Here is a 25,150-nt window from a genome sequence, read left to right as displayed (position 1 = left end):
CTACAGTCTTTGGGTGAGATACCATGTGCCACTGTAGGTTCAGCAATTTCAACAAATAGACCCTCTGGTGGGAGCTGTTGATAATGGAGGAGGCTGTGCATGTGTGGGGCAGGAAGTATGTGTGAAATCCTTGTACCTTTTGTTCAATTTGCATGACTCTAGAATGTTCTTTAAAAAAAAAGTTTAAAAAGAAAGAGAGGCTCTGGCCTGTTTGCTCAGGGGTGGAGCTTGGCCCGCGTGTGGAGTTCCAGTAGGATGTGGGCCAGGGCACACAGGAGAAGCGATAATCTGCTTCTCCACACCTACTTCTCCCCTTCTCTCTCTTCCCCTCCCACAGCCATGGCTCCATTGGTTCCATGGCTCCATGGCCCCATTGGTTCCCTTGGCCAGCAAGTTGGCCCTGGGCGCTAAGGATGGCTCTGTAGAGCCTCCACCTCAGGTGCTAAAAATATCTCATTGCTCAGCAACGTCCCTAGGTGGGGTGCATGCGCGGGAGTCTGTCTCTCTGTTTCCCCTTCTCTCACTTAAAAAACGAAAAGAAAGGCAGAGCAGCATGGTGTTAACTAGCCCCAGCCTCCTCACGCCTTTATTACTTTTCTGCAGTTAGGGAGGCGGATCACAGGCACGAGCTTGTGGGTGAAGGCGAGGAAGACAAAAGGAAGGCAGATTTTCTTCGGCCAAATGTTCTGTGACCTGAGCGAGCTCGGTGCCTCCGTGTGCCTTGCCGGCCTTAGACCCTGGGGGGCTTTTTGGGGTCCTTGTTCTTGGCCGGCATGAAGGCATAGAGCTCCTCGATGAGCATCTCCATGCGGGCGGTGACCTCGGTCACCGTGTCGATGACCAGCTTCTGCTGCAGCTTCAACTTGTTGTTCTCCCACAGGGCCTTGTTTTCCTGCTGGAACAGCCGGTGCTCCTCGCGCAGCACGTGCAGGGCCCTGTTCTCTTCCTGCAGCAGCCGGTTCTCCTCGCGGAGCATCTGCAGGCTCTGGTTCTCCTGGAGCAGGGCCTGCAGGGCCTGGTTCATCTCCCTGAGCAGCTCCAGCGTCTGGCCGCCGTCCGCCAGGCCCGCGCCCGCCTTGCTGTCCTCCTCCCGGGGGGACCCCGCCAGGCTGCTGACCATCTCGCACAGCGCGCGGAGCGTCTTGGCGTCCTCCTGCGGGCTCGGGGGTCCCTTGGGCTCCTCGAACGGGGACGGGAGGCCGGCGCCCGAGTCCGCCAGCAGCCCGGGGCCGTGCGGCTCCTCGTGCGGCGGGGGCGCCGGGCTGCTGTCGCCCGCGGGGTCCCCCTGCTCCTCCGCCTGGGCCCAGTAGGCCTTCCTCTGCTCCAGCAGCTGCTGCAGGGCGCGGTTCTCCTCGCGCAGCAGCTGCAGGGTGCTGCTCTCCTTGCTGCGGCGCCCCTGCAGCGCCGGGTCCTTCTTGGCCGCCTCCAGGGCCGCGCTGTCCTTGCCCAGCAGCGGCGCTGCCGCCCTGCTGTCCTGGCGGCCCGGCGGCAGCCCGCGCTCCTCCCACAGGGCCTGCAGCACCTTGTTCTCCTTGCGCAGGGCGCGGTTCTCCTCGCGGAGGGCGCGGTTCTCCTCGCGCAGGGACTTGTTCTCGTCCTGCAGCAGGCACACCTTGGCCTGCTTGTGGTGCAGCTTGTGATGGAAGGACGACGACGGCGAGAAGTAGGGCGACGGCAGGCGGCAGTTCTCGTTCACCCAGCGCCCGTCCTGGAACACGAACATCTCGTCGCTGAGCTGCACGCGGGGAGGGTTGTAGTCTAGCTCGAGGTCCGCCTGGGAAGTGGGACGCTCCATGGAGTCCAGAGGCACGGACGAGAAGCGGTTCAGCGGGTATGAGTGCTGGCTGACCACCCGGCGGCTGGGCCTGGGCAGGGCGGCCTGCCGGGCGCAGCGCAGGCTGGGGTACAAGTTGTGGAGCCTCAGCAAGGGCTCGGCGGGGCCCCTCTGCGGGAGAGAACAGGAATCCCAGAGTTAGAGATGCGGCTGGCACACCTGGGCTGGCTGACCCGGTAAGGGGTCAGGGCGTCCCACAGTAAACCCACTTAGATAGTCTGGTCTGGCCTGGCCACAGCAGGCACTTTTGCACTTGGCCTCTTGGGGTCCTCACAAGGTCATGCAGGTGCCCCTCATTGCACCCCACAGTTCTAGTCTATAAAATTGCCGAGAACACTGAATTGGTGCATACTGAACCATGGCTGCTAGAAGGAATATAAGGTTAGATTCCTGCCGGCCTCTGGTCATGTTTTCATCAACCATTCAACTTTTCATGTCTGAGTCTGTTAAAAGACACCTTATTTAATATGTACATAGGCTCGGTTGCTGAGCAACGGAGCAACGCCCCAAATGGGTAGAGCATTGCCCCTTGGTGGGTTTGCCGAGACCCAGTGGGGGGGGGGGGCATGCTGGGGTCTGTCTCTGCCTCCCTGCCTCTCACTGAATAATATGTACTGTTGATTCATTAACGTTGAACTTTCTGTCAACAGCAAGGTAACTTATACCTGAACAAAGCTTCTCAGACACCTGTTCTCTCTGTAAGGCACATCAGTGCCTTCTTGTAGTTCTTGGGAAGTCAAGACAGCACTTCAGCACTATGCTGGAGGGAGAGTTGAGACAGTGAACTCACCAACAAAAAGCACAAAAATGGGAAAAACCTGGTACTAAATAAACTGAAGTAAACCCTATTTTACAGTATGAGCACTAGAACAGACGGCTCCTCAACTGAGAACGTTTGCATCAGGTAACACAGATGTTTCTCCACTCTGTGCACATCTGTGAATGACCGGAAGTACCATAAGTACTGATTTGGGGTTACAAACAAATTTTAGTGAAAAAAATAATTAGGCACATTTACAAATCTGGAACTCATTGATAATGAGAATTATGGTTCTGTCACTGATGTGCACGTGAAACTGAAGAATTCTCTCACCCTCTCCAAGACCCAGACTTCTTCACTAGTAACAAAGAGGCAGTCAAACTCCATGATCTTAAATTAGGTACCTCTTAACACTGAAAGTCAGTGAAACGTGCCTGTAAAAGGGAAATGATAACATGCATCCCGCTCAGTTCACAACACTGTGTGAGGATTGAATGAGATAATGAATGTAAAAGTGATTTTAAAACTGCCGAGTGCCATAGAATGTATTGTTATCCAGAAAAGTAGGCTTCACTAATGGAAGAATTGTGAGATGTAGTCAAAAAGTAGTGAACAGGTGGAATGCACCCTGGAGAAGATGCAACGGCTGCGGCAATAAATTTAAATAAAAATACGATCGTGATAGCTATGTCTGAATCCACCAAAAGCATTTCATCCAAGTACATCTCAGTGCTCTCCAAATATAAAGTCCTTATTTCTTGGGTTATTTTTACAATTTTCCACATAGAGAAGATAGAAAACAAGTCAGGTTATATACTATTTTTATATAATGTATATAATATGTATATCTCTACACATATGTCTCTATATCTCTATATAAAGATATAGATTTACATATTGTATAAAGTTGGTTAGAATTCATTAAGACCCAAAGAGTTAGATAAGTAGAAGGCACTGTTCTATGCCATTAACTTTGCAATAAGCACATGTCGTTAACTTTGTAAGGATGTGCTTAATCTCCCAGATAACAAAGGTGTGAGGGCATTCTGTAAGCAGAACTCTACTTGCTTAAATAAATCCAGCATCCATAGTTTTTATATGTCTCAATTGGGAAAGCACACTGGCTCTTTTGGCTGGACTTACAATCAGAGTGAACTTTATTGTGGACAGTCCACACCATATCCTTGTAAATTTAAGGTCCCTTGATCTAAATTTCTTAGAAGATTGGCCAGGGTCAATAAGGAGTAAAACTTGAGAGGTCCTCTCCATCCTCAAACCAGAACCAATGCAGGGCTCCGTCTCAGCACATCTTACCCTAGATGATATTATTATGGAAAATGTGGTATTAGTCGATGGTATATGACCCAATCTTGAGAAGGAAAGGGAAGAAGGAAACAGATACTGAGACTCAATTTTGTGCTAGGCCCTGAGCTGAACATTCTACCTGCCAGCTTACCTCACAACACTGAATGAGGTGTTATTATTATTCCTGTTTTACAGATGGAGAAACTGAAACTCAAAGAAGTTAAATAACCAGCATCAGTTCACTTACTAAGACACCAACCCAGTTCAGCTTCCTGAACTTCCATGTGTGAAGAACACATATGGGAGGTAGCCATGGATTTATCAAAGGATTTGCAGTATCTTGGGGGTTGAGACTCTTTTTCATTAACTTTTTATTGTGGAACTACTCAAACATATATATAAAAGAGAAAAATGATCTAATAATTATTATGTGGGTACATTATTTCATGGATCCATCACCTAGCTTCAGCAATTAGCAAACTGAGGCAGCTCTTATTTCATCTATGCCATCACCCAATTCCACAGCCACTCCTCTGCCACTGGGTTGTTTTCAAAGCAAAGTTTAGGTATTGCCTCATTTTATCTACAAATACATCAAAGTATATCATTTAAACAAAGTCATAATACCATTATCTTTGTTTTAAAACTTAACAATGATCTCTTAATATCAGCAAATACCAAGTCAGTGTTTAAATTTCCCCAATTGTCTCATTTCTTTTTTAGGATTGTTTGGTTTCAATCAGAGAGATACTCTTCTTGATCCAAGTGAATGTCCAAAGAGGAATTTATAATGCTTTATGCCTGTTCAGAGAATTCGTGATGGCTTTAAATCATCTTATTCAGCTGCCTTTTTTCTGTATTCACATTCTGAACTGGGTACTCAGTGAATTTTCTGTTGTCTCCTTGACAGAGATGCACTAGATAAAAACTTAACATGTTAAGTGAGGATCCCTAACTATGGACAAGCTGGGTATATGGGTCCTTGTTTTTATGCATACCACCAGGTGACTTTCATCACATCCTCTCACCTTCTGACCTTGGTTTCCACTTCTGTATAATGAAGGGTTAGTGGTGTTATCTCTAAATGCCCTTTAGTCTTACTTTCTCTGGTTCCACAGATCTATGTTTATAAATGGATACCACTAGCCCCCAGCTTCTGCCCACCCCATTGATACCTTGTCCCATCCCTTAAGTGGTCAGCACTTCCCAAGTAGACTCTGTTGCCTCTTCTGTTCCATGCCCACCACTCCTGATCCAGAAAATGTTGATGGACTAATGCATTCTTTTACTTCTTTACCCAGGCAACCAAATCCTTCCCTTACAACTGAGTCCTAACATCTTCCTCCTCTTCCCAGACAGGACCAAGAAAGGTCAAATCCAATATTGACTCATGGTCTAGTTTCTTAGAACACAAAAAACGAGATGAGGCTAAAGTAACGCAGCATTTTTTTCTGTTTCTAAAAGCAAGAAGATATAAGGGAAAATACTAAATATATAGGCATTTTCAGAGTCCTAATTGAACTTTGGGGAAACATTATGCGAAGACAGACTCTTTCTCGTGGCATTTCCCTGATTGCAATGAGACCAGCTGGCCTTAGTCCTCAAATGAAAGCGCTTTCCTAACCTTGGGAAAACTCCCCCTATTCTATCCCCACTCTGAATATTCTTGCACTAATTCTTCCTCTACATTTATGTTAATGAATCAACTAATTTAGTTAACTTAGCATCTGGTCTCAGCCCCTGCCCTCAGGGAACTTCCAGTCAATTTGAAAAGCCAGTTATTAGCACCAGTTATTTCTTGGTGCATATGAGAGAGGCCAAGTGCCACACACACTAACGCAAGCAGTAAGCATGGGAATCCGGGCACTGGGCATCATAAAACCTGGAGAACCCCAGCTCTGCACTGTAGGTGCGTCACTTTTTGAACATCACTGAATTTCTTATAGTCTTTGTCAGTGTTAACATCACTCCGAGCCGCCCCACGTTTGTGCAATGACGAACTTTAAGGGTGCTGTTCACAACTGTTGTTGCAGTGCATGACCTGTCCAACCGCCGATAGCAACCACACTAACATAAGCCCTGTTTCAGAGTTTGTTGTGGAATTCAAAACTAAAAAAATAAAACGTGATCTTTTCTTTGTTTATAGAGAGAACTACAAATACACAAGGATTTACTTCAGGCTCAGAAGAGAAGTTGCTTAACATTTCCTTAGAAAAAGATTTCTAGAACAAAACAGGGAAATGCATTTACTGAATGACTATTCGGTGACAATATGCTAATTGATTTCCAAATTCATATGTAATGTCTTATCATAAAGAGCCACCGTGGTTCTACCTCAGATCACGTAGCCCAGGAGGGGGCAAAGCCAGGTTTAAGACCAGGCTCTGTAACTCCAAACAGCATGCCCATTCTAGCTCTTCTCATACCCTGGTGCTTTATTTTGCATCTGTTAATATCTTTACTATGCAGTGGTTCTCTTATGTTCTGTCTGATCTTCTCCTCAGATGAATAAATTGCAATTATCTAAGACAGTGACCTGTCCCTTATTTTTTTACATTCCTCATCCTGAAAATTACAACAGCACATTTCATATACAGCAGAGGTACAATGAATTCTTGCTAATAAACTAATCAACCAACATGCACTGAAAGGAAAAGAGGAGATATTAGGTTGAAATATGTGAAAACTGCTAACTTTGTACCATTTTGGGCCTACCCAGATGGTGATTTTGTTTGTCATAATATACTAGTGTATTTGATAAAGCTATGTCCTCATTTCAATTCATATTTTAAAACTGCAGAGCTGTGGCTACATGATAAGAATGCTGTAAGAGAGGGTTCTCGTGTGAATTTCACAAAACTGTAGGTTCATCTATGTAGCCCTTAAAGGAAGCTGCCCCCTGCATACCAATGCTTCGTGCATGTTGGTTGTTCATATCACCGTCTTGAACCTATAATCCAATGAGTGAAGAAGCCTCAAATTCCCAATAACTTTGAGCTCAAAAGTCCCATATCTTTGAATGCCTTTCAAAAAGTCACTTAGCTGTTCTGAATGTCACTTCTAAAAAGAAACTAAATGTAGCTGCCCTGCCTACTTTCTGATGTTGTGCGAGTCCAAAAAAGTGGTAGGCAAGCTTTCATAAAGACCTGATGGCCAGTTCTACTGGTGAGGCTTAAACAAATATTCCTGGCCTATGGCAAATGTTGAATATATTTCTTCACAAAAAGGATTTCCAAAAAGTGAGAATCTGAGTTAAGCAAATACAGGAGGTACAAAATCCCAGGACCTTCTCAGTAGGTCACCATGACCAGCAGTCTCACCGGGTTGGTTTCATGAGCTAAACTAGTCTGTACTTGATGTCCTTGAGCCCTGACAAGAGATAAGGGCCAAGAAAAATTAAAAAACCTGGAATACCCTGAAAGTCACCCTAAGCCTGGGGGCAGAGCCTGTGGCTGCACAGTCCAAGCCCCCGGAGCTGCCTGGCCCAAGTTTTCCATGAAGGAGAGATTATCTCCACCCTGACCTGTGGGAAATGCTCTTGCATATGGACGTATCCAGTATGAGGGAAAGGAAAAGGTGGCTTCATCATGGGAGAATGTGATATGATGATGGATGCAAGAGAAATACAATTGGTTATGAGGGTCATGATACCTTCCCATCGGGCCTTATTAGGAAGGTGACCAACAGACTGTCCTCAGGGAATGTGCTCACAGTTGTGACCTGAGCTGCATTTATGCTAGGAATACAGGAAGAGCCCTGGGCACAAACATGTCCCTCCCAGATGCCTCAATCTCACCTATGGGTGGGAGTCCTTCCTTAGAGTCAGGCCTAGACCTCTCCCTATCATCTCCTTCTTAAAGACAAGTGGTCCTGGAAGGAAAATGCTTGAACTCACCAACAACTGGGTGCCTTTGTCAGATCACCAGCCTCCTGCTGAGTAGAGAGCATGAAGACTGGCCAGTGGTGGATGGGGTGGGGATAATAAGACCAAAGTCTCGTACTGACGCTACGTAGTCTCTAAGGAACAGGACTCTCTGAGTGGGGCCTTCTGGGGTGGAGTTCTTGGGGTTGGTGGTCGCCCATCATTACAGTGGGTTTGGGGACAGGACTGGACAGTGTCTAGTCGGGCTTCGCTGACCCTCTGCAGTTCTCTCCACTCCTGGAGAAGTGTGGCTACCATGGACCAGAAGAGCTAGTCAAAGCCTGGTAGATTCCAAAACTGTTGAGCAAGACTTTGAAACATCTACTTTACCTACAGTACTGAGAGTTACAGTAAAAGGACACTCCGCCATCTGAGGTACTTTTCAGGCATTGGAAGCTGGGAGGCCCAGGGTGCTAGAGGGAAGAGCCAGACATGCGAGCAATTTTCAGAGGAGGTAACAGGCTAATTATCATGTTTTTAAATTAACTCAGCTCCCTATACCATGATAAAGTAAATGCTGGTTTTAATAAATGCAAACAGGAGAGAGGACAATTCACAGGTGTTGTTTTTTTTTAGAGAGAGAGAGAAACAGGTAGGGAGGGGGAAGGGGGGAGAGAGCTAGGAAGCATCAACATGTGCTTGTTTCATATTAGTTGTTTATTGATTGTTTCTCACACATGCCTTGACCAGTAGTGGGGGGGGGGGGGGTGACAAGCTGAGCCAGTGACCATTTGCTCAAGCCAGAGACTTTGGGCTCAAGCCAGCAACCTTGGGCTCAAGCCAGCAACATTGGACTTTAAGCCATTGACCTTTGGGCTCAAGCCAGCAACCTTGGGAACATGCCGATGATCCTGCACTCAGTCCGGCAAACTTGTGCTCGAGCTGGTAAGCCCACACTCAAGCCTATAAGCCTAGGCTCTAACAGGTGACCTTGGGGCCCTCAGCGTCCCAGGTCGATGCTCTATTCACTGCACCACCACTGGCAAGACTGAATGTGATTGATTTTGATGGAATTATAACATTAACAGCAAAGAGGATAAATGTCATTATATGTGGTAGTTGTAGCTAATGGTTTAACACAGAATCTCATGAAATCTTCCCTCTAACAGTTAATTCAAATTGGCAGAGATATGAATATTGTCAACAGACTCCATAACTTCCGAATAACAAGGTCAAACAAATGGGATTGAGAAAAGGCAATGGGGGAGGGGGTGAAGGGGGGTTGGAGGGTGCTCAGAGCTCATTCAGATCTGTGTCGATCCCTCAGTAATGATCTAGCAGTAAGTAAGCAACACCTTTATAAGTTCACAGACACTGCTCAGTTGGGGAAACGCAAATGCCTGTGAGAACTGAATCACTATGTACATTATGTACAAAAGGAACCAGGAGGTCAGCTAGCTTGGGCAGGAGATAACATAGATGGTTTGCAAGTTAATGTACTGGAGGGAAATAGATCAGAACACACAAATATTTAATGTGAGGAAGAAAAACTGGAAATCAATAAGACCTGAAAAGACCTAAAGGCGATAACAAATAGTGAATCCGAGGCATCTGCAATGTAACTGAGCAGCCCAAGTGCCCAGCATGACTGGGAGTGGGGAGGCCAGAGGCACCTTCTGGAGACACAGAGATGCTGATGCAGTTCCCTCCTGAAATGAATGGACTCAGTTCCAGAAAAAACGCAGCACGTGGCAGATACACCCAGTGAGATCAGGGACAAATGGTTAAGATGAAGGGGAGAGGAGGCGCTACCTTCTAAAAGCAAGAGAAGAAGCAGAGGGCTAAGACATGGCTCAGCCCAGCCTGGTGGCACATGCCCAGCTCCTGGTGTAGCAGAGAGAGTGGGCTTGGGTTCAGGCCCCGAACTCCAGCTCTGCAATTACTAGAAGGGTCCCTGGGGTTCCTCCTTCCTGTACCTGCACAATCTCTGCCTCACCCTTGCAGGGCCCAGTGCCTGACACCTGGTCAGGTCAGTGCTCAGCCCATCGTGTGCCTTCTCTCTGTGACCCACATCAGCCCTTTCCTCCCAGCCGGGCACTGGAAGAGGTTCAGCGAGTTTGCTGGTCCCCCTCACAGCCCTGGTGGTGGCACAGTTCAGATCATCTAAACTTACAGATGCCCATATCCCTCCACCTAGAACAGTGATCCCCAACCTTTTTTGGGCCATGGACCAGTTTAATGTCAGAAAATATTCTCATGGACCCGTCTTTAGGGTGGGACGGATAAATGTATCATGTGACCGAGACAAACGTCAAGAGTGAGTCTTAGGTGGATGTAACAGAGGGAATCTGGTCATTTTTTAAAAATAAAACATCGTTCAGACTTAAATATAAATAAAACGGAAATAATGTAAGTTATTTATTTATTCTTTCTCTGCAGACCAGTACCAAATGGCCCACGGACTGGTACTGGTCCGCGGCCTGGGGGTTGGGGACCACTGTCCTAGAGCATCCCGGCAGGTGTCTGAAACATGGTGTTCGCCTAGTGCCCCTGTGGCCACATCTGCCTCTGAGGGGCACACAGGCCCAGGCAGCAGGTGTCCTCTCGTCGCACGCCCTCCATGCCCTCCTAGACCCCTGTGGCAGCATTAGGTCCAGACGCACAGGAAAGGGACGGCCCCTGAACAAGCTCAAGCCCTTTTTAAACCACTCCCCAGTTCTGTTCCCCTTTTCTCCTCCTCCATGCTGGGCTGTTTCCGGGAGGTGAGCAGGGAAAGTCAGGCCAGGATGAAGAATTACCCATCCCTCCACGGCAGGGGTCCCCAAACTTTTTACACAGGGGGCCAGTTCACTGTCACTCAGACCATTGGAGGGCCGGACTATAAAAAAAAACTATGAACAAATCCCTATGCACACTGCACATATCTTATTTTAAAGTAAAAAAACAAAACGGGAACAAATACAATATTTAAAATAAAGAACAAGTAAATTTAAATCAACAAACTGACCAGTATTTCAATGGGGACTATGCTCCTCTCACTGACCACCAATGAAAGAGGTGCCCCTTCTGGAAGTGCAACGGGGGCCGGATAAATGGTCTCAGGGGGCCGCATGTGGCCCGCGGGCCATAGTTTGGGGACCCCTGCTCTACGGGATGGTCACTATTTCAAAGCCCGTTCTGGCCCCCACCGCCAATCCCATCCTCAGTTTGGCACTCTCTGTCTGTTCCTTAGCAAAACAAACACTGACTTATGTGGGCCGTGAATGAACCAAAGGAGCCACACACACCAGCAGGAGAGCAAGGACCAGCAGAACTAAATGTGTATTTCATGGAGAAAAAAATCAGACCTGAAGCAAGGATCCTGTCTAATGATCAGGAGCCAGTTCACTTATGTTCTAAGTTACAGGATAAGGTGGAAACAAAGAGCCAAAATGTTTACTGTCCTGTATTATTTTCCCTCCTGCTTAACATGCTTGCCTAGGTTGTTACAGTTACCTCTACCTATAGAAAGAACGCTGAAGTTTAGTTTTAAGAAAGCTTTCTCTTTAGAAAAACTGTCTCTCTCACACACACAGACACGCACCCACACACACGCCTGGTAATCAATACTGTCCCTACACATCCTGAACAGAGCTTTCAGATCGTTACCTCTGCAGTGGACTCCTCCACCTTACGTTTCAGCCCCTCTGGCTGCCCCGCCATGGTCTTCCAACAGGGCCTTGGGTGACTCTGGAGAAGTAAGGTTGCCCTTTGTGACATAGCAGCAGTGCCAACAATCCAGCCAGAAGAACCCCACCAAGGACACTGCTTAACAGGAGACCTGAGACTTTCCAGCCTGCCAAGACTTCACCTGTCCACAGGCCTCTGTTCGAGATCCCTTGTGCCCACCCTGACACTCTGTTTTCCGCATACAGCAGGCCTCCTTCAAATGACCCTGTGCGCTGGTGTATGTGCTCGGCCTTCCTCTCATGAGCCCAGTTACATGCATTTGATTCTATGCCCCAGCTCTAATTCTCCCCCAGAAATCCAGAGTGATTGCACAACAAGTACCAAAAGACATCATTTTGAGAAGATTGGCTTATTTCAGAGTGTCATGGGTTAGGGCTGGAGGTCTTACCCAGACCACCCAACCCACCTTTTTCATTCACAGGGTGAGGGACCCAAGACCCACAGTGGCCTCCCCCCCACACACAGCTTGATGGCAGTTGACCCCTAACTAAAATCAAAGCCTTGACAACCCTGCTTGGTCTATAACATCTTGCTAGAGTTTTGCAAGAGGAGGGTTATTGTGGCTAAAACTGATAGTTTATATCCTTCTGTGATTATCCATACCTGAGGCAGAACCACATTGATTGGGATTTCTAGGCTTTCAGATCTGGTATCTCTTTTTCTTGTAAAATGTGGCCTCGAGTGCTGTGGAAAAGAGAAAATAAGATATGTGCTTCCCATCCCTCCATTAACTACTCCTCCATAAAACAGAGGACTCTGTACTCACTGATCTCCCATAAACTAAGTGCATGATGAAAAACTGAGTCTGAAAGAATGTGAAGATGATGTTTGAAAAGGGGCTTTATCAACAGCTGCACAGAAATTAAGGTAGGTATTGTCATTGGTGTCAAAGCCTTCTGAAAGCCTTCGGAAGAAAGGTACCTATACCTACTATCTTTTCTAAGATTGTTCTTTTTATCTCAAGTGAAAAACCATACCAATGTTAGGTGCCAGGTATAGGTCCTATGCAGAAGTTGGTCACCAAAACATTCAGAACATTCCAGAGGTGACATCACAAAGCAATATGGTGCAGTTCAGGGCTCATGGTCTCTCTCTGAGCATCTGAAGCAGGAATGAGGCATTCGGCAGTCAGGAAAAGCTCACCCTGTGTCTCTACATGGCTACTCAGGGTCAGTGTGACACACAATAGCCCAAACACTAGCCCCTGTTTGGTCATTCTGGCTGCCATCCACCGCCTCCTGCTAGGCTGGACTGAAAGCCTTATTTTTTTTCATAGAAATGGCATCTCCTACTTGGAGTTGGATCCTCTAGAAATAAGAAACCCAAACCAGTCTACAGCCATACCACCCTGAACGCGCCCGATCTCGTCTGATCTCGGAAGCTAAGCAGGGTCTGGCCCGGTTAGTACTTGGATGGGAGAAACCCAAACTGAACTCCTTCCAGACCAAGAAAAGAAATGCAGCATGAGATGTTTTCTGACATCAATTAGTTCTGCAATTCTCTGACACCAGCTGGACATCTTGAGATTCAATTCAATTCTAACACAATCTACCTGGAGTTGGAATCTGGTCCCAAAGTGAAGGGCTCTTTTCCACAGGACTTCCCCGGACTCAGAGGCCAGTCATTAAGTCTGGGCTCAGTATTTCTAACTAATTGTTTATACCAGGGATTTCCACAAAACATGTCTCCTTTGGATTCAATCATTTAATAGACGAGCTCACAAAACTAAAAACACACACACACGCTTTACTTACAATTACAGTTTTATGATAAAAGATGCAGCTCAGGAGCAGCCAAATGGAAGAGTTGCTTAGCGCAAGATGGAGGGAGAGAGCTGCAGGGCTTCTGCACCTTCTGGCCTGTCACCCGCCCAGAGTTCCCATGTGGCCACCAACCCAGAGGCTCCCCAAACCCTGCCGTTTAGGGGTTTTGATGAAGGTTTCTCTACATGTCGTGATTGATTGAATAACTGGTCGTGGGTGATTAAAAATTTCCAGCCTACTCCCGTCTCCTTTTCCAGAGCTGGACGGGAGGTGCTAACAGTCCCACCTCTCTAACCACAGGGTTGTTTCATTGGCATTCAGCCCCAAACCCAGAGCTATCTAGGGGCTCTGTGAGGCACCACCTTGTTAGCATAAACTTGCAGGCTCAAAGGGGTTTCTTATGAAAAATAAAAGACACACCTGTCACCCAGGAAATGTTAAGGGTTTTAGAAGCTCTGTGCCAGGAACTAAGAACAAAGAACAAATATACATATATCAATACATAGACATATACACATACACATACATACACACATACATATACACACATATACATTGTTTTTAATTATACCATATGTAGAAACTACCACAATGCTACCATCTGGGCTTCATGAAAGGGGCAGCCTCACCACATGGCCTCAGTTCTGTCCAATCACTTGTTTCTAGAGGCTGTTAGTAGGAGCCCTCTCGGGTATCATCAACCTCTTATAAGGCAGAGGTCTCCAGTGTCACATTATTATGCCATATTCAGGGGAAAGGAGTGTTAGGCCAGTGTCAGCAGATTCAGGGACACCTAACTGCTCAATGAAGTCTCCCACACCCAAGTTACAAGCAAGTATCACTCTAAGAAAACCTAATATACAACAATTCAAAGATAAACCAAGGAGGTAATTAATCACATAGTCAGGAATCAAATAATTCCTCACTTATATGTCTCCAAGGATTTCTTTTTTTTAATTTAAATTTAATTTTAAAAATGTGGTTATAAACACAAAACATTAAATTTACTACCTTAAATATTTTTAAGTGTACAGTTCAGTAGTGTTAAGTATGTCCACAGTGCTGTGCAATAGATCTCTAAGACTTTTCCATCTTGCAAAACTGAAGCTGTGTGCCCCTCCACCTGTCCCCAACCCCTGGAGACTGACCACCTTTCTACTTCCTATTTCTATTATTTTGACCAGTTTAGGTAACCTGTATGTATAGACTCATACAGTATTTGTCCTTTTGTGACTGACTCAATGGCTTAGCATCATGTTCTCAAGATACCTCCACATTGGGTGACAGGATTTTTTTTTACAGAGACAGAGAGAGGGACAGATAGGGACAGAAGGAAGGGAGAGAGATGAGAAGCATCAATTCTTTGTTGTGGCTCTTTAGTTGTTCATTGATTGCTTTCTCAAATGTGCCTTGACCAGGGGGCTATAGCAGAGCAAGTGACCCCTTGCTCAAACCAGTGACCTTGGGCTCAAGCCAGCGACCATAAGGCCATGTCTATGAGCCCACACTCAAGCCAGCAACCCCTTGCTCAAGCTGGTGAACCTCCACTCAAGCCGGATGAGCAGTGCTCAAGCCGGCATCCTTAGGGTTTCGAACCTGGGTCCTCCACGTCCCAGTCCGATGCTCTAGCCACTGTGCCACTGCCTGGTCAGGCAGGATGTTTGTTTTTAAAGCTAAATAATATTACTTTGTATTTATGTACTACATTTTATTTCCCCATTCATCCATTGATGAACACTTGGGATGTATTCTCCGGTTGCTTATTGTTTATAAAGCTGCAATGAACACAGGTATGCAAATATCTTTTTGAGATCCTGCTTTGAATTCTTTTGGATATATAGCCAGAAATGGAATTGCTGAATCATATGTAGTCTTATTTTTTTAGTTTTTCGAGGAACCTCCATACTGTTTTCCATAGCGGTTACACCATCATTTGACATTCCCGCCAATAATACACAAGGGTGCCAAGATTTTCACATCCTCATCAGCATTTATTGTCTTCTGTTCCTCCCAGGGTTTCTTTAAGTCATTAACTCTAATACTGTCTGAATACTCAATTCAGTTTTCCTGTGTACACACATCTCACAAAAGCACCAGCACAAGTACCTTTAAAGCTGAGCTAGGAAAACAAAACAGAGACAGAAGTGGCCACATTTCAAATGTTTGGGATAATCCCCAACTGAATGACTGAAAACATAGAAATGTCCTGTCTCACAGTTCTGGAGGCCACAGGTTTTAAATCAAGGTGTTGGCAGAACCACGCTCCCTCTGGAACCAGGAGAGTCCTTGCTCGCCTCTCCCCTAGCTTCTCTGGCTGCTGGCACCCCCGGGCCTTCCTGAACTCGCAGTGTAGCGTTTCCACCTCTGCTTCTGTCATCACACCGGTTTTCCCCTCATGGGTCAGTATCTAGTCTCATCTCATAATATGACCTGTCATATTAGGCTAAGGTCCACCCTACTCCTGGATAACCTTATCTTAACTAATTATATTTGCAATGATATTATTTTCAAATATGATTCAATTCTGCGGTATTGGGGGTTATGACCTCAACATGACTTTTTGGAGGAACAAAACTCAGCTCATAACAGAAGCTGATATTAACTGAACACCTACTGAGCGCCAGCACTGTGCTCAACGCTTGATAGGTTAATTAGAATCACGGGCATGTATGCAAGCCCCTACCATCCTTGGGATATAGCCCTCGGGGGTCCCTAAACCCATCACTCTGGCCTTTCTCCTGCAGGTTCCACTGAACGTCTTCCTTCCACAGAAGGCGCCTCTAGTACCAAGGAACACAGCTCTGCCCTACAAGGCTCCCCATGGTCCAAGGAATCTACTAGTAAGCCTGATGTAGTTTCTTACTATTATATATTTTATTCACATTTGTTATCATTTACATTATATTATTTTACTTGCTCTTAGTCCCATTGCCTTCTCTGCACTTTTGGCCATCTGGCACCTAGTAAAATCTTTACCCCAACTTTGTCTTGAGGCCATATCTAGAGAAAGAAAACACCCCATTCCATTTAAGTTCCTCTGTGGTTTCCTAGTATGAGCCCAAAGTTATATCTATGAAATCATGGGGAGCTTATGGTACAATTCATCCCTAGAAAGGAAGTCTCACTATTGGATAATCACAAAAGCTCTCAAAGTTCAGGTGATGATACAAATCATTTCTTTCCCCATTGTAACACCAACTGGTCCACCAGAGCCCTCCTCTGATGGACATCTGGGTCCATCTCTTTGTGGCTCCCTCCTTCCTCACCTCTGTCATAATCTTTTGTCTTTTTCTCTTCAGAGGTCAGGCCCCAGGAAAAGGGGCAGCCACCATATTTGTGACTAACAGTAATGGCTCTCACAGCATAAGGGTAACTCATTAGCCACCATTATCTGATCAAAGACCCTCACTACTTTATCCTGCAAGGGGATGTGCTGGGGAAATGAAAAAAAAAGCAATAAACCCTGACTGGGCAATTGCACAATGGATAGACCATTGGACTGGGATGCAGAGCACCCAGGTTCAAAACCCTGAGGTCGCCAGCTTGAGCGTGGGCTCATTTGGTTTGAGCAAGGCTCACCAGCTTGAGCCCAAGGTTGCTGGCTTGAGCAAGAGGTCACTCCATCTGCTGTAGCCCCTGGTCAAGACACATATGAGAAAGCAGTCAATGAACAACTAAGCTGCAACAAAGAATTAATGCTTCTCATCTCTCTCCCTTCCTGTCTGTCTGTCCCTGTCTTTCCCTCTCTCTGTCTCTGTCACAAAAAATAAATAAATAAAAAGCAATGAAAATATGGACTGTCTTGCCACAGTAATATAAAAAGAATTTATCTTCCTAAACCCACAGGAAGGACATTGATGAGAATAAGTGAGGTACAGATAGCACTGTACCTCACTGACACCAGTCCGCAGTCAGCAGACCTGTGTGCAAATCTGGAGATCAAGAAATAGTTACTTATTATGTGTCTAAGTCAGCGTTGTGTGCTGTAACAACATACCATAGACTGGATGGGTTAAACAACAGACATTTTTTTCTCATAGTTCTGGAGGCTGGAAGTCCAAGATCAAGATGCCAGAAAATTTGTTTCTTAATGAGACCCACTTTCTGGCTTGCAGGTGGTCACCTTGTCACTGTGTCCTGACATGATGGAAGGAGAGTTCTGATCTTTCTTGCTCCTTTATAAGGACATTAATCCCATCCATAAGACTTTCATCTAAACCTAATTGAAAATCCAAACCTCCAAATGCTATCACATTGGGGAGCAGGGCTCCAACATATGAATTTTGGAGGAACACAAACATTCAGTACATAACACTACATGATCTCAGAAGCTCAGTTTCCTCATCTCCAAAATGAGAAAAGTATAGCTAATTTCAGACAATCTATATCAAGAAGCGAACACTTCTTGACAACAGTAAGTATTGTTTTGGCACCTTCATACAAAATGTCCTTGCTCTCTTTGACTTAAAATCTCAAGCAGGCAGAGGCAAGTTAAGGTCAGTTGAGGCCCCGTGCACAGAAGAAAATATTGGGCCCCTTACATTAGGAAAAAGTGTAGTCAAGTTGGGGCCCAGCACACACGCCCCATGTGCCCACCATTAAATCCACCTCTGCAAGCAGCTGATACACAACTAGTGCTCGATTAAAAGGCTTGAAGCTACCCTGGCAGGTGGCGCAATGGATAGAGCGTTGGCCTGAAGTGCCAAGGTCACCAGTTTGATACTGGGATCACTGGCTTGATCCCAAGGTCACCAGCTTACTCTCAAAGGTTGCCATTTTGAGCCCCAGTCATGGCACATATGAGAGGCAATCAATGGGTGCACAACTAAGTGGAACGAGTTGTTTTCTCTCTCTCTGCTCCCTTCAAAAAGAAAAAAGAAAAAAAAAGCTTGATGCTGCAGCTTGTGTGAGGGCTTGTTTGTATGCTTTCTTGGTTGATTTGCTTTTTTTTAATGGAAGAGCGTTTTGAGCTGGGCCATTCTGTTACTGGCACCTGCAGTTGCCCATTAGCTGGGTTCCTTCCTCCTCAGCAGGATACATGCATCCACAACTCAGTATTGAGATGCTTTCTTGTGATTGTACCCAGATTAACACCATCATCAATCATCCACATTCCATGAGCATCCACGATTGGCAGGCACTACACGGAGCTTGGAGGTAGACATGCCTCATGGGTTTCTAATCTAAACAGACAGGTAGAGCAGAAACAAAGGAAAGAGCAAGCATGTGTCTAAGACTCTGCAGGCTTTCCCCACTTGCAACTGTCTGATGATGAGCCAGAGGGGACAATGCAACAAACAGGATGGTCCGTTAGAGAGCACAGGGCCTCCTGCCCTACCCCGGAGAATCTCAAACACTGTAGCTCTTGGTCTAGGAGTCAGAGGTGGGTACTGGTGTATGTTCAGACCTTTCTTAATTTTCATGATTGCATGACGCATTTGGGCACGTTTGTTCTTTTTGATACCCAGAGCAGAGAGTAGCTCTGTTCTGGAGTCAGAGGAGCAGCCCAAATACAGCAAAGCTGTGGGCCAAGCTGCTCGTGGGACAGGCTGAGAGCTCTCTCCTCCTAAGGAAGGAGAAGGCCGCGGCTAGGAAGAGCCAGAGAGGCTGCCAATGAGTCTAGCAGGCAACAAATAAAGACCAACTGTTGGAAAGGTCTTGGTGGGAAGAAAGTAAAAATGTAGAATGGCAGCTACTGAAGTAAATGGTATCAATAACAGATAGAATAAAAACACATTTGTGGGAAGATTGGAAGAAGCAACAGAGGTGGACAGTGCTGGAAGCAGGGCCGTTGGCAGTTTCAGGTTCCGGAGCTAACCAGGATGGTCAACCATTCTTGGGGAAGTCAGAAAAAGATCATACACAGGAGAGTCCCCATGAACAACATCAAAACGTAGGAATCTCTAGAGCTGAGTATCATCCTTACAAACCTGCCTCCTCAGTCCAAGAGCCACTAGAAATTCCCCCAAAGTTCTGACGTTTTCCTTATATTAGTTCATTTGTTTACTCAATCCAACTGACCTGTGGTGGCGCAGTGGATAAAGCGTCAACCTGGAAACGCTGAGGTTGCCAGTTCAAAACCCTGGGCTTGCCTGGTCAAGGCACATATGGGAGTTGATGCTTCCTGCTCCTCCCCCCTTCTCTCTCTCCCTCTCTCTCTCTCTCTCTCTCTCTAATGAATAAATTTAAAAAATCTTAAAAAAAAAGACTATGATATGTGGAACATAAAACAAAGGGACAAATAAAGCCATAGATATAGACAACAGAGGGGAAAGGGGATGGGGAGGACAAATTGGAAAAAGGGGGTCAAATACGTGGTGGCAGGTGGAAACTGGAGCTCAGGTGATGAGCACACTGGAGAGTACACAGACATTGAATTATAAACTCGTACACCTAAAATTTACCTCAGCAAAGTTTTTTAAAGACATCCAATAGAAAAGACTTTCAGGCTCTAAGAAATCCTTTTTATTTTGGAAAAAGTCAAGAGGTGATGGAGTGGCCTCTGGCCCCACTCTGAGATGATAACTGGCCTTGCTGCCCCAGGCAGGCAGAAGCCATGCGAGTGGACCCTTCCAAACGAAGAGAGTGGTCTCCACTCCCACAGTCTTGACCCACAGGGGCAAAATTGAAAGCTTTGTTTATTAGCACAACTCTAATTGTGATTTATATGATTATGTACATTTCAATCTAAGCAAAATTTAAAAGTCATCAAAATAGTTAAGTGTTTAATCCCTTCAATTAATTGTCCATTAGTTGTTCCTTAATGATAATGGAATGCTTACCAAATTGCATGTGATCTCTGAATAGTGCCCAATAACTTGATTAGAGTATTTCTTCAAGAACAAATAAGGGTTCTATTTGCTGTTTCCTAGGTGAGTTTTAATGTGTTCAGCAGGAAATGCAAGTAAAAAAAATCTACAACCATTGTACAAGACACACCCAGTTTTAGACCCCAAACTTTTTGAAAAAAGGTGCATCTTATACCTGGAGAAATACAGTATGTGTGATTTTACAGGGAGTGAGCTACAATACCTTTTCATAGTAAATCCCACTAATAAAATATTTTAAGTGCAAACTCCTAGAAGTATGTTTCTTACTTTATAAATTTGATGTTTTTAATGTATTATTATAGTATGTATAATGTAAAAACATATACAAAATTGAAATTTTTATATTTATAAACAAACATCAAATAATTATTTAAAATGTTATTTCATCTATTAATTAAATAAAAAGTCTTTTGCTTCCACATACACAAAAAAAATCATCAATAATAATATTTTGAGTGAGCACAATGTAATTAAATGTAGTTCCCTCTTTCTGAAAATCTTAATTTAACCCAGGGAGCTAGAAGTCAAGTTCTAAGTTCAGTTCCCTTAGATTTGGGAATTGAATGACTCTCCTTGCTGAAAAGGGTACCACACAAAGACTTTTAGATCCAAACGGAAAAACACATTATTGACTGCAATTCCAAATAGCAATACCCTAAATAAATTTTCAGTCTTATCCCCAAATAAGGCCAACATTTTTACTAAAATTGGCATCCATTTTCAAAATGTTTGCTTCATTGAAAAAGTTTTTTTTCAAAAAAGTTTCTTACTTATTGTTGAAACACAATCTTTTTCATGAAGGCAAAAAGTGATTTTTTTTTTTCCATTTAAAAAATACTGCCTAGGTAGCACATGCTGTTAACATCCATTTGTCAACACAAGAATAGATTAGCAAGTTTGATACATTTGTCCTTTTGTAAAAAGAGATTACTGCAAAACACAAGACACCTGGAGCACAAGAAACCTTTATGGCCATTCTTCAACCTGGGACAAAATACTGCAAAGATGCTGCCATGTTGTATAGCTCTTCCACCTGTTAAAGTTAGATTAATTGCATTCATGATTTTCTCTAGCTCGTTGTGCATTTCCAGTTTCACCTGCTTTGCAGCAGTAGTTTATGAATTATTACTACATGGTAATTTCATGAGTGAATCTATCCCTGTAACCTCATCCTAGCATTCCCACTATATTCTAGTTAAAGCAGCAACTCCATCAAATTTTATTTTAAACAATTGTTCCATAAGAGCATTGTTCCTAGCAAAGTTATTTACAGTTGAGATCACATCTTTTCCGGCATGTTTTTCTATAATTAGCTCACAAAAAATATCCCTTTGTATGTTTTCTTATTGAAGAGGAAGCTACCTCTGTACTTCACTCAGCTGTATAGCAAATACCATTTGATTTGTTTCAATACTTGTTTCTTTAAAGTCTTCTCTGAATTAATTGATAAGCAGTATTTGCTGGCTAAGGACTGAATATACATTACATCCAATCATTCAGAAGGGATTTATTGAGCATTTGTCACTGTTCTAGGTGCTGATAAAGTAATAAACAAAATTACATTTTCACAGAGCTGTGTTCTTGTGAGGGAAGACAGATGAAAAAAAAATGCTTTTTATATTTACTTTCTCATCAAATATATATTAGGGGTAATCACGCTAAAGAAAAGTTAGACAAGATATTGTTATAAGGAATGACAGGGTAGGCCATATCACATCATAAGGAAGAACAATCTGAGGAGGTAGCACTTGAGCAAAGATCTGAAGGTGTAAAGGGGATAAGCCATGAGCATCTGGAAGAAAAGCATGAGAGCAGAGGGACAGCAGGAGCAAAGGCACTGAGGCAGGGGATGTGGCAGGAGCAGAGTCAGAGGATCTTTTTCTGACCAAGATGGGCACCCATTAGAGGGGCTCAGAAGAACATGGCATGATCTGAGAGGGTTAAAAAGATTTCTTTTGCCATACCATGGAGCATAGATTGCAATGTAGCAAGACAGGAATGCAAGACCAATTTCAATTGTCCAGATGAGAGATCAACTAATTAGGTAGTGGTAAGAGGGTGAGAAATCATAAGATTCTAGATGTATTTTGAGGTAGAACCAATGACATTTGCTGATAGATTTGAATGTAGAATAAGAGAGAAAGAAGATTGGGTACTACAAGTTTTTTAACCTAAGCACTTGTAAAATGTAGTAGTCATTCACAGGGGTAGAGAAGACAGGACGGGGCAAGGGATGAAGATCAGGAATCAGGTCTGGACATGTTCAGTTGGAGAAAATTACAGCTATCCAAGTAAAGATTTTTTTTTTTTAAAGACAGCCACTTATAAGAGTCTGGAGTTATAAGGGAGGCATTTAAAATGGAAATATAAATTTTGGACTTGTCAGTATATAAATGGTATTAAAAGCCTTGTCACTATCTTTTCTCCATATGTTATTTCAGCTGTATTTATTGCAGTGGAAAGAATAAGTATATCTCCCCATGGTATGAAGCTTTTTTTTTTTTCACTTCTGAGTAAGAAACCTCAAAAGAAGCTTTTAAGCGCTTTCCATTATACTTATTAAAAATTCCAAGAATATTATATTGACTAGTACATCATTTTAAATCAATGAAAAAGCTTGTAGTCATTTTTATTTATTGTCTTTTTTTTTTTTTTTTTTACCATGATAGGTTTTAACTCTTATTAGGTAATATCCTAAGATATTACACAGTTAGTTCAGGGTCATCATTAGTGATAAAATGTATAAATTTGCATTTGCACAACTATTTAGTGACTTCACTGAAAAAGAGATAGTTGAAGCAAGCAAGATGTCTTTAGTAGGTGAATGGATAAATAAATTATAGTATATCTAGACACAGTATGTATTATTATATTATATATATTATTTAGTGCTGAATGTCTATTACTCAACACTCAAAAGAAATGAGATATCAAACCATGAAGAGTCATGGAGGAATCTTAAATGTATATTACTAAGTGAAAGAAAGCAATCAGAAAAGGCTGGATACTGTATTATGACAACTATATGATATTCTGGAAAAGGCAACAACACTTCACAGACAGTGGAAAGATCAGTGATGCCTGACCAGGTGGTGGCACAGTGGATAGAGTGTATGCCTGGGACACAGAGGACCCAGGTTCAAAACTCAAGGTCCAGCTTGAGCGTGGGATCATAGACATGACCCCTAGTCCCTGGCTTGAGCCCAAAATCGCTGGCTTGAGCTAGGGGTCACTGTCTCAGCTGGAGTTCCCTGGTCAAAGTACATTTGAGAAAGCAATTGGAGATGACGTCAGAGTAATGGCGGGGTAGGAAGCGATACCGATAAATCTCCCCCAAAACTCAACAAGATCTTCAACCAGAAACAGAAAAACCTATACTTGGAGCCTCCAGATGCTTCGCAATACACCCGAAGGTATGGTCGAGTGAAAAATTGGCTAAATATATAACCAAACCCCGAAGGAATTAGGGAGTAAGAAATGCTCCGCCTTCCTCACTAACCTAAACAGGGCGGCTTTCTCTGGTAACTGTGAATATAGAAACTGAGGCGGGCAAAGGGGGTGAATAGATCCAGGCCGCGGCACAAACGGCCGAACCAGGCTGTGGCACGGAGATCCAAGCTGAGGAAAAACTGATCCTGTGGCAACCCGGGCAATACAAGCTAACACTCGCGCCAAACCCAAACAAAGAAAGACAAGCGGGGCAGCCATTTTACCCAATCTCCTGGTCGGTGCGCAGTTAGTGGGCAAGAGATTTCTTCCTAAGCCCCGGGAGTGGGTGCCCGTGTTACCCCACAGAGAGGCAGAGTCAGAGGCCTTTCTGTGGGCCGAAAGCGGAATCTCTGGGCAGCCCCAGCGCCCTGGGAAAGCCGCGCACGGGAGGAAGCGAGTACTAATTCCAACGGTGGAAATTTTCCGTGCTGGTGGGGGTTTCACTCAGAGGGAAACGCGGCCAGCCTCATATCCTGGTCTGCGCGCGCAGATAGTGAGTGAGAGATTCCTCCGAGTGCCTTGGCAGTGCGCGCCCGTGTTATTACACAGAGGTGCAGAGTCAGGGGCCTTTGTGTGGGCCAAAGCGGAATCTCGGGCTGCCCCAGCGCCTTGCAAAAGCCATGCACTGGGACGGAGCGAGACTCAATTCCAACGCTGCAACTTTTCCATGCGGTTGGGGGTTTCACTCAGAGCGTGAGACTGCTGGCCAGATATCCTGGTCTGCACACGCAGATACTGAGCGAGAGTTTCCTCCAAGCGCCCTGGAAGTGGGCACCCGCCTGTGTTACCGGACAGAGTGGCAGAGCCAGAGGTCTTTGAGTGGGTGGAAAGCCCGCCTGATTATGCTAGCAGCTCTGACTGACTGAGCCTTACCCAGAGCCCTGTGCTGAGTGGAAATAGAGTGGGGAGTTGCCAGCTCTTTGAGCCTCTTACTATCCAGGCAGAGGCAGCAGCAACCCCATAGCTGGATTATCAGGCTACTAATTGAGGAAGAAAAGACTAGGAGAAAGGCTCCAGGAACATGGACTCTCTCACTGTTGGAGCCTATAAATGCTAATGAGCCTTGACTGCCAACGAGACTAAAGCACAATACATGACATTGCCATAGAGACTTATCAACTACAAACCTCTACCTGAGCGTGCCAAAGGGGCAGAACCCGGAGTACAGAGTCACCGACCAGGAAGAGGGAGAGAAAAGAAAAAGCAAGAAGATAACCTCTCAAAATCAAGAATAATCTGCAGACTTTATAACCTATCCCATTTTATTATATTTGTTCGTCTGTTTCTCTTATCTTCATTCTTGATACTTTTTTTCCTCCTCCAATTTGGCCAATTAACTCTCTGCCAGTCTTACTCTCTCCTCTCCTTGAACTACACTACCCATAAGTGTTACATCTCCCATTATCTTTTCTCTCCTCTTCCTTTCTCTCTATGAGGGTTGCACTCCAAAATCCTTAACTCTCTCTCCTTTCTTTTTTTTTCTTTTAGTGGTTCCCTCTTTTTTTCTCTCTCTCTCTTTCTTTTCTCCCTCTATATTAGTTTCTTCCTTTCTCCTTTACATCTCCTCTCATTCAAACC

General features: G+C 44.6%; 1 protein-coding gene across 2 annotated transcripts; it reads right to left on the bottom strand.

Moving 5' to 3' along the window:
* Positions 1–730: 730 nt before the first annotated feature.
* CBY2 (chibby family member 2) lies at positions 731–12,542 on the bottom strand. 2 transcript variants are annotated; one of them, XM_066380883.1, is made up of 3 exons: positions 12,468–12,542; positions 12,094–12,174; positions 731–1,945 (listed from the first exon to the last, which is right to left on the bottom strand). In XM_066380883.1, the coding sequence occupies exons 1-3, from the start codon at positions 12,540–12,542 to the stop codon at positions 731–733; spliced, it is 1,371 nt and encodes a 456-aa protein (XP_066236980.1). The 2 variants fall into 2 exon arrangements, with proteins under 2 accessions (XP_066236980.1, XP_066236981.1); XM_066380884.1 differs by lacking the exon at positions 12,094–12,174.
* Between the last annotated feature and the right edge of the window lie 12,608 nt (positions 12,543–25,150).

The sequence above is a fragment of the Saccopteryx leptura genome, chromosome 4, assembly GCF_036850995.1.
Source record: "Saccopteryx leptura isolate mSacLep1 chromosome 4, mSacLep1_pri_phased_curated, whole genome shotgun sequence".
Classification (NCBI taxonomy): domain Eukaryota; kingdom Metazoa; phylum Chordata; class Mammalia; order Chiroptera; family Emballonuridae; genus Saccopteryx; species Saccopteryx leptura.
This window is presented reverse-complemented; position numbering and strand designations above follow the sequence as displayed.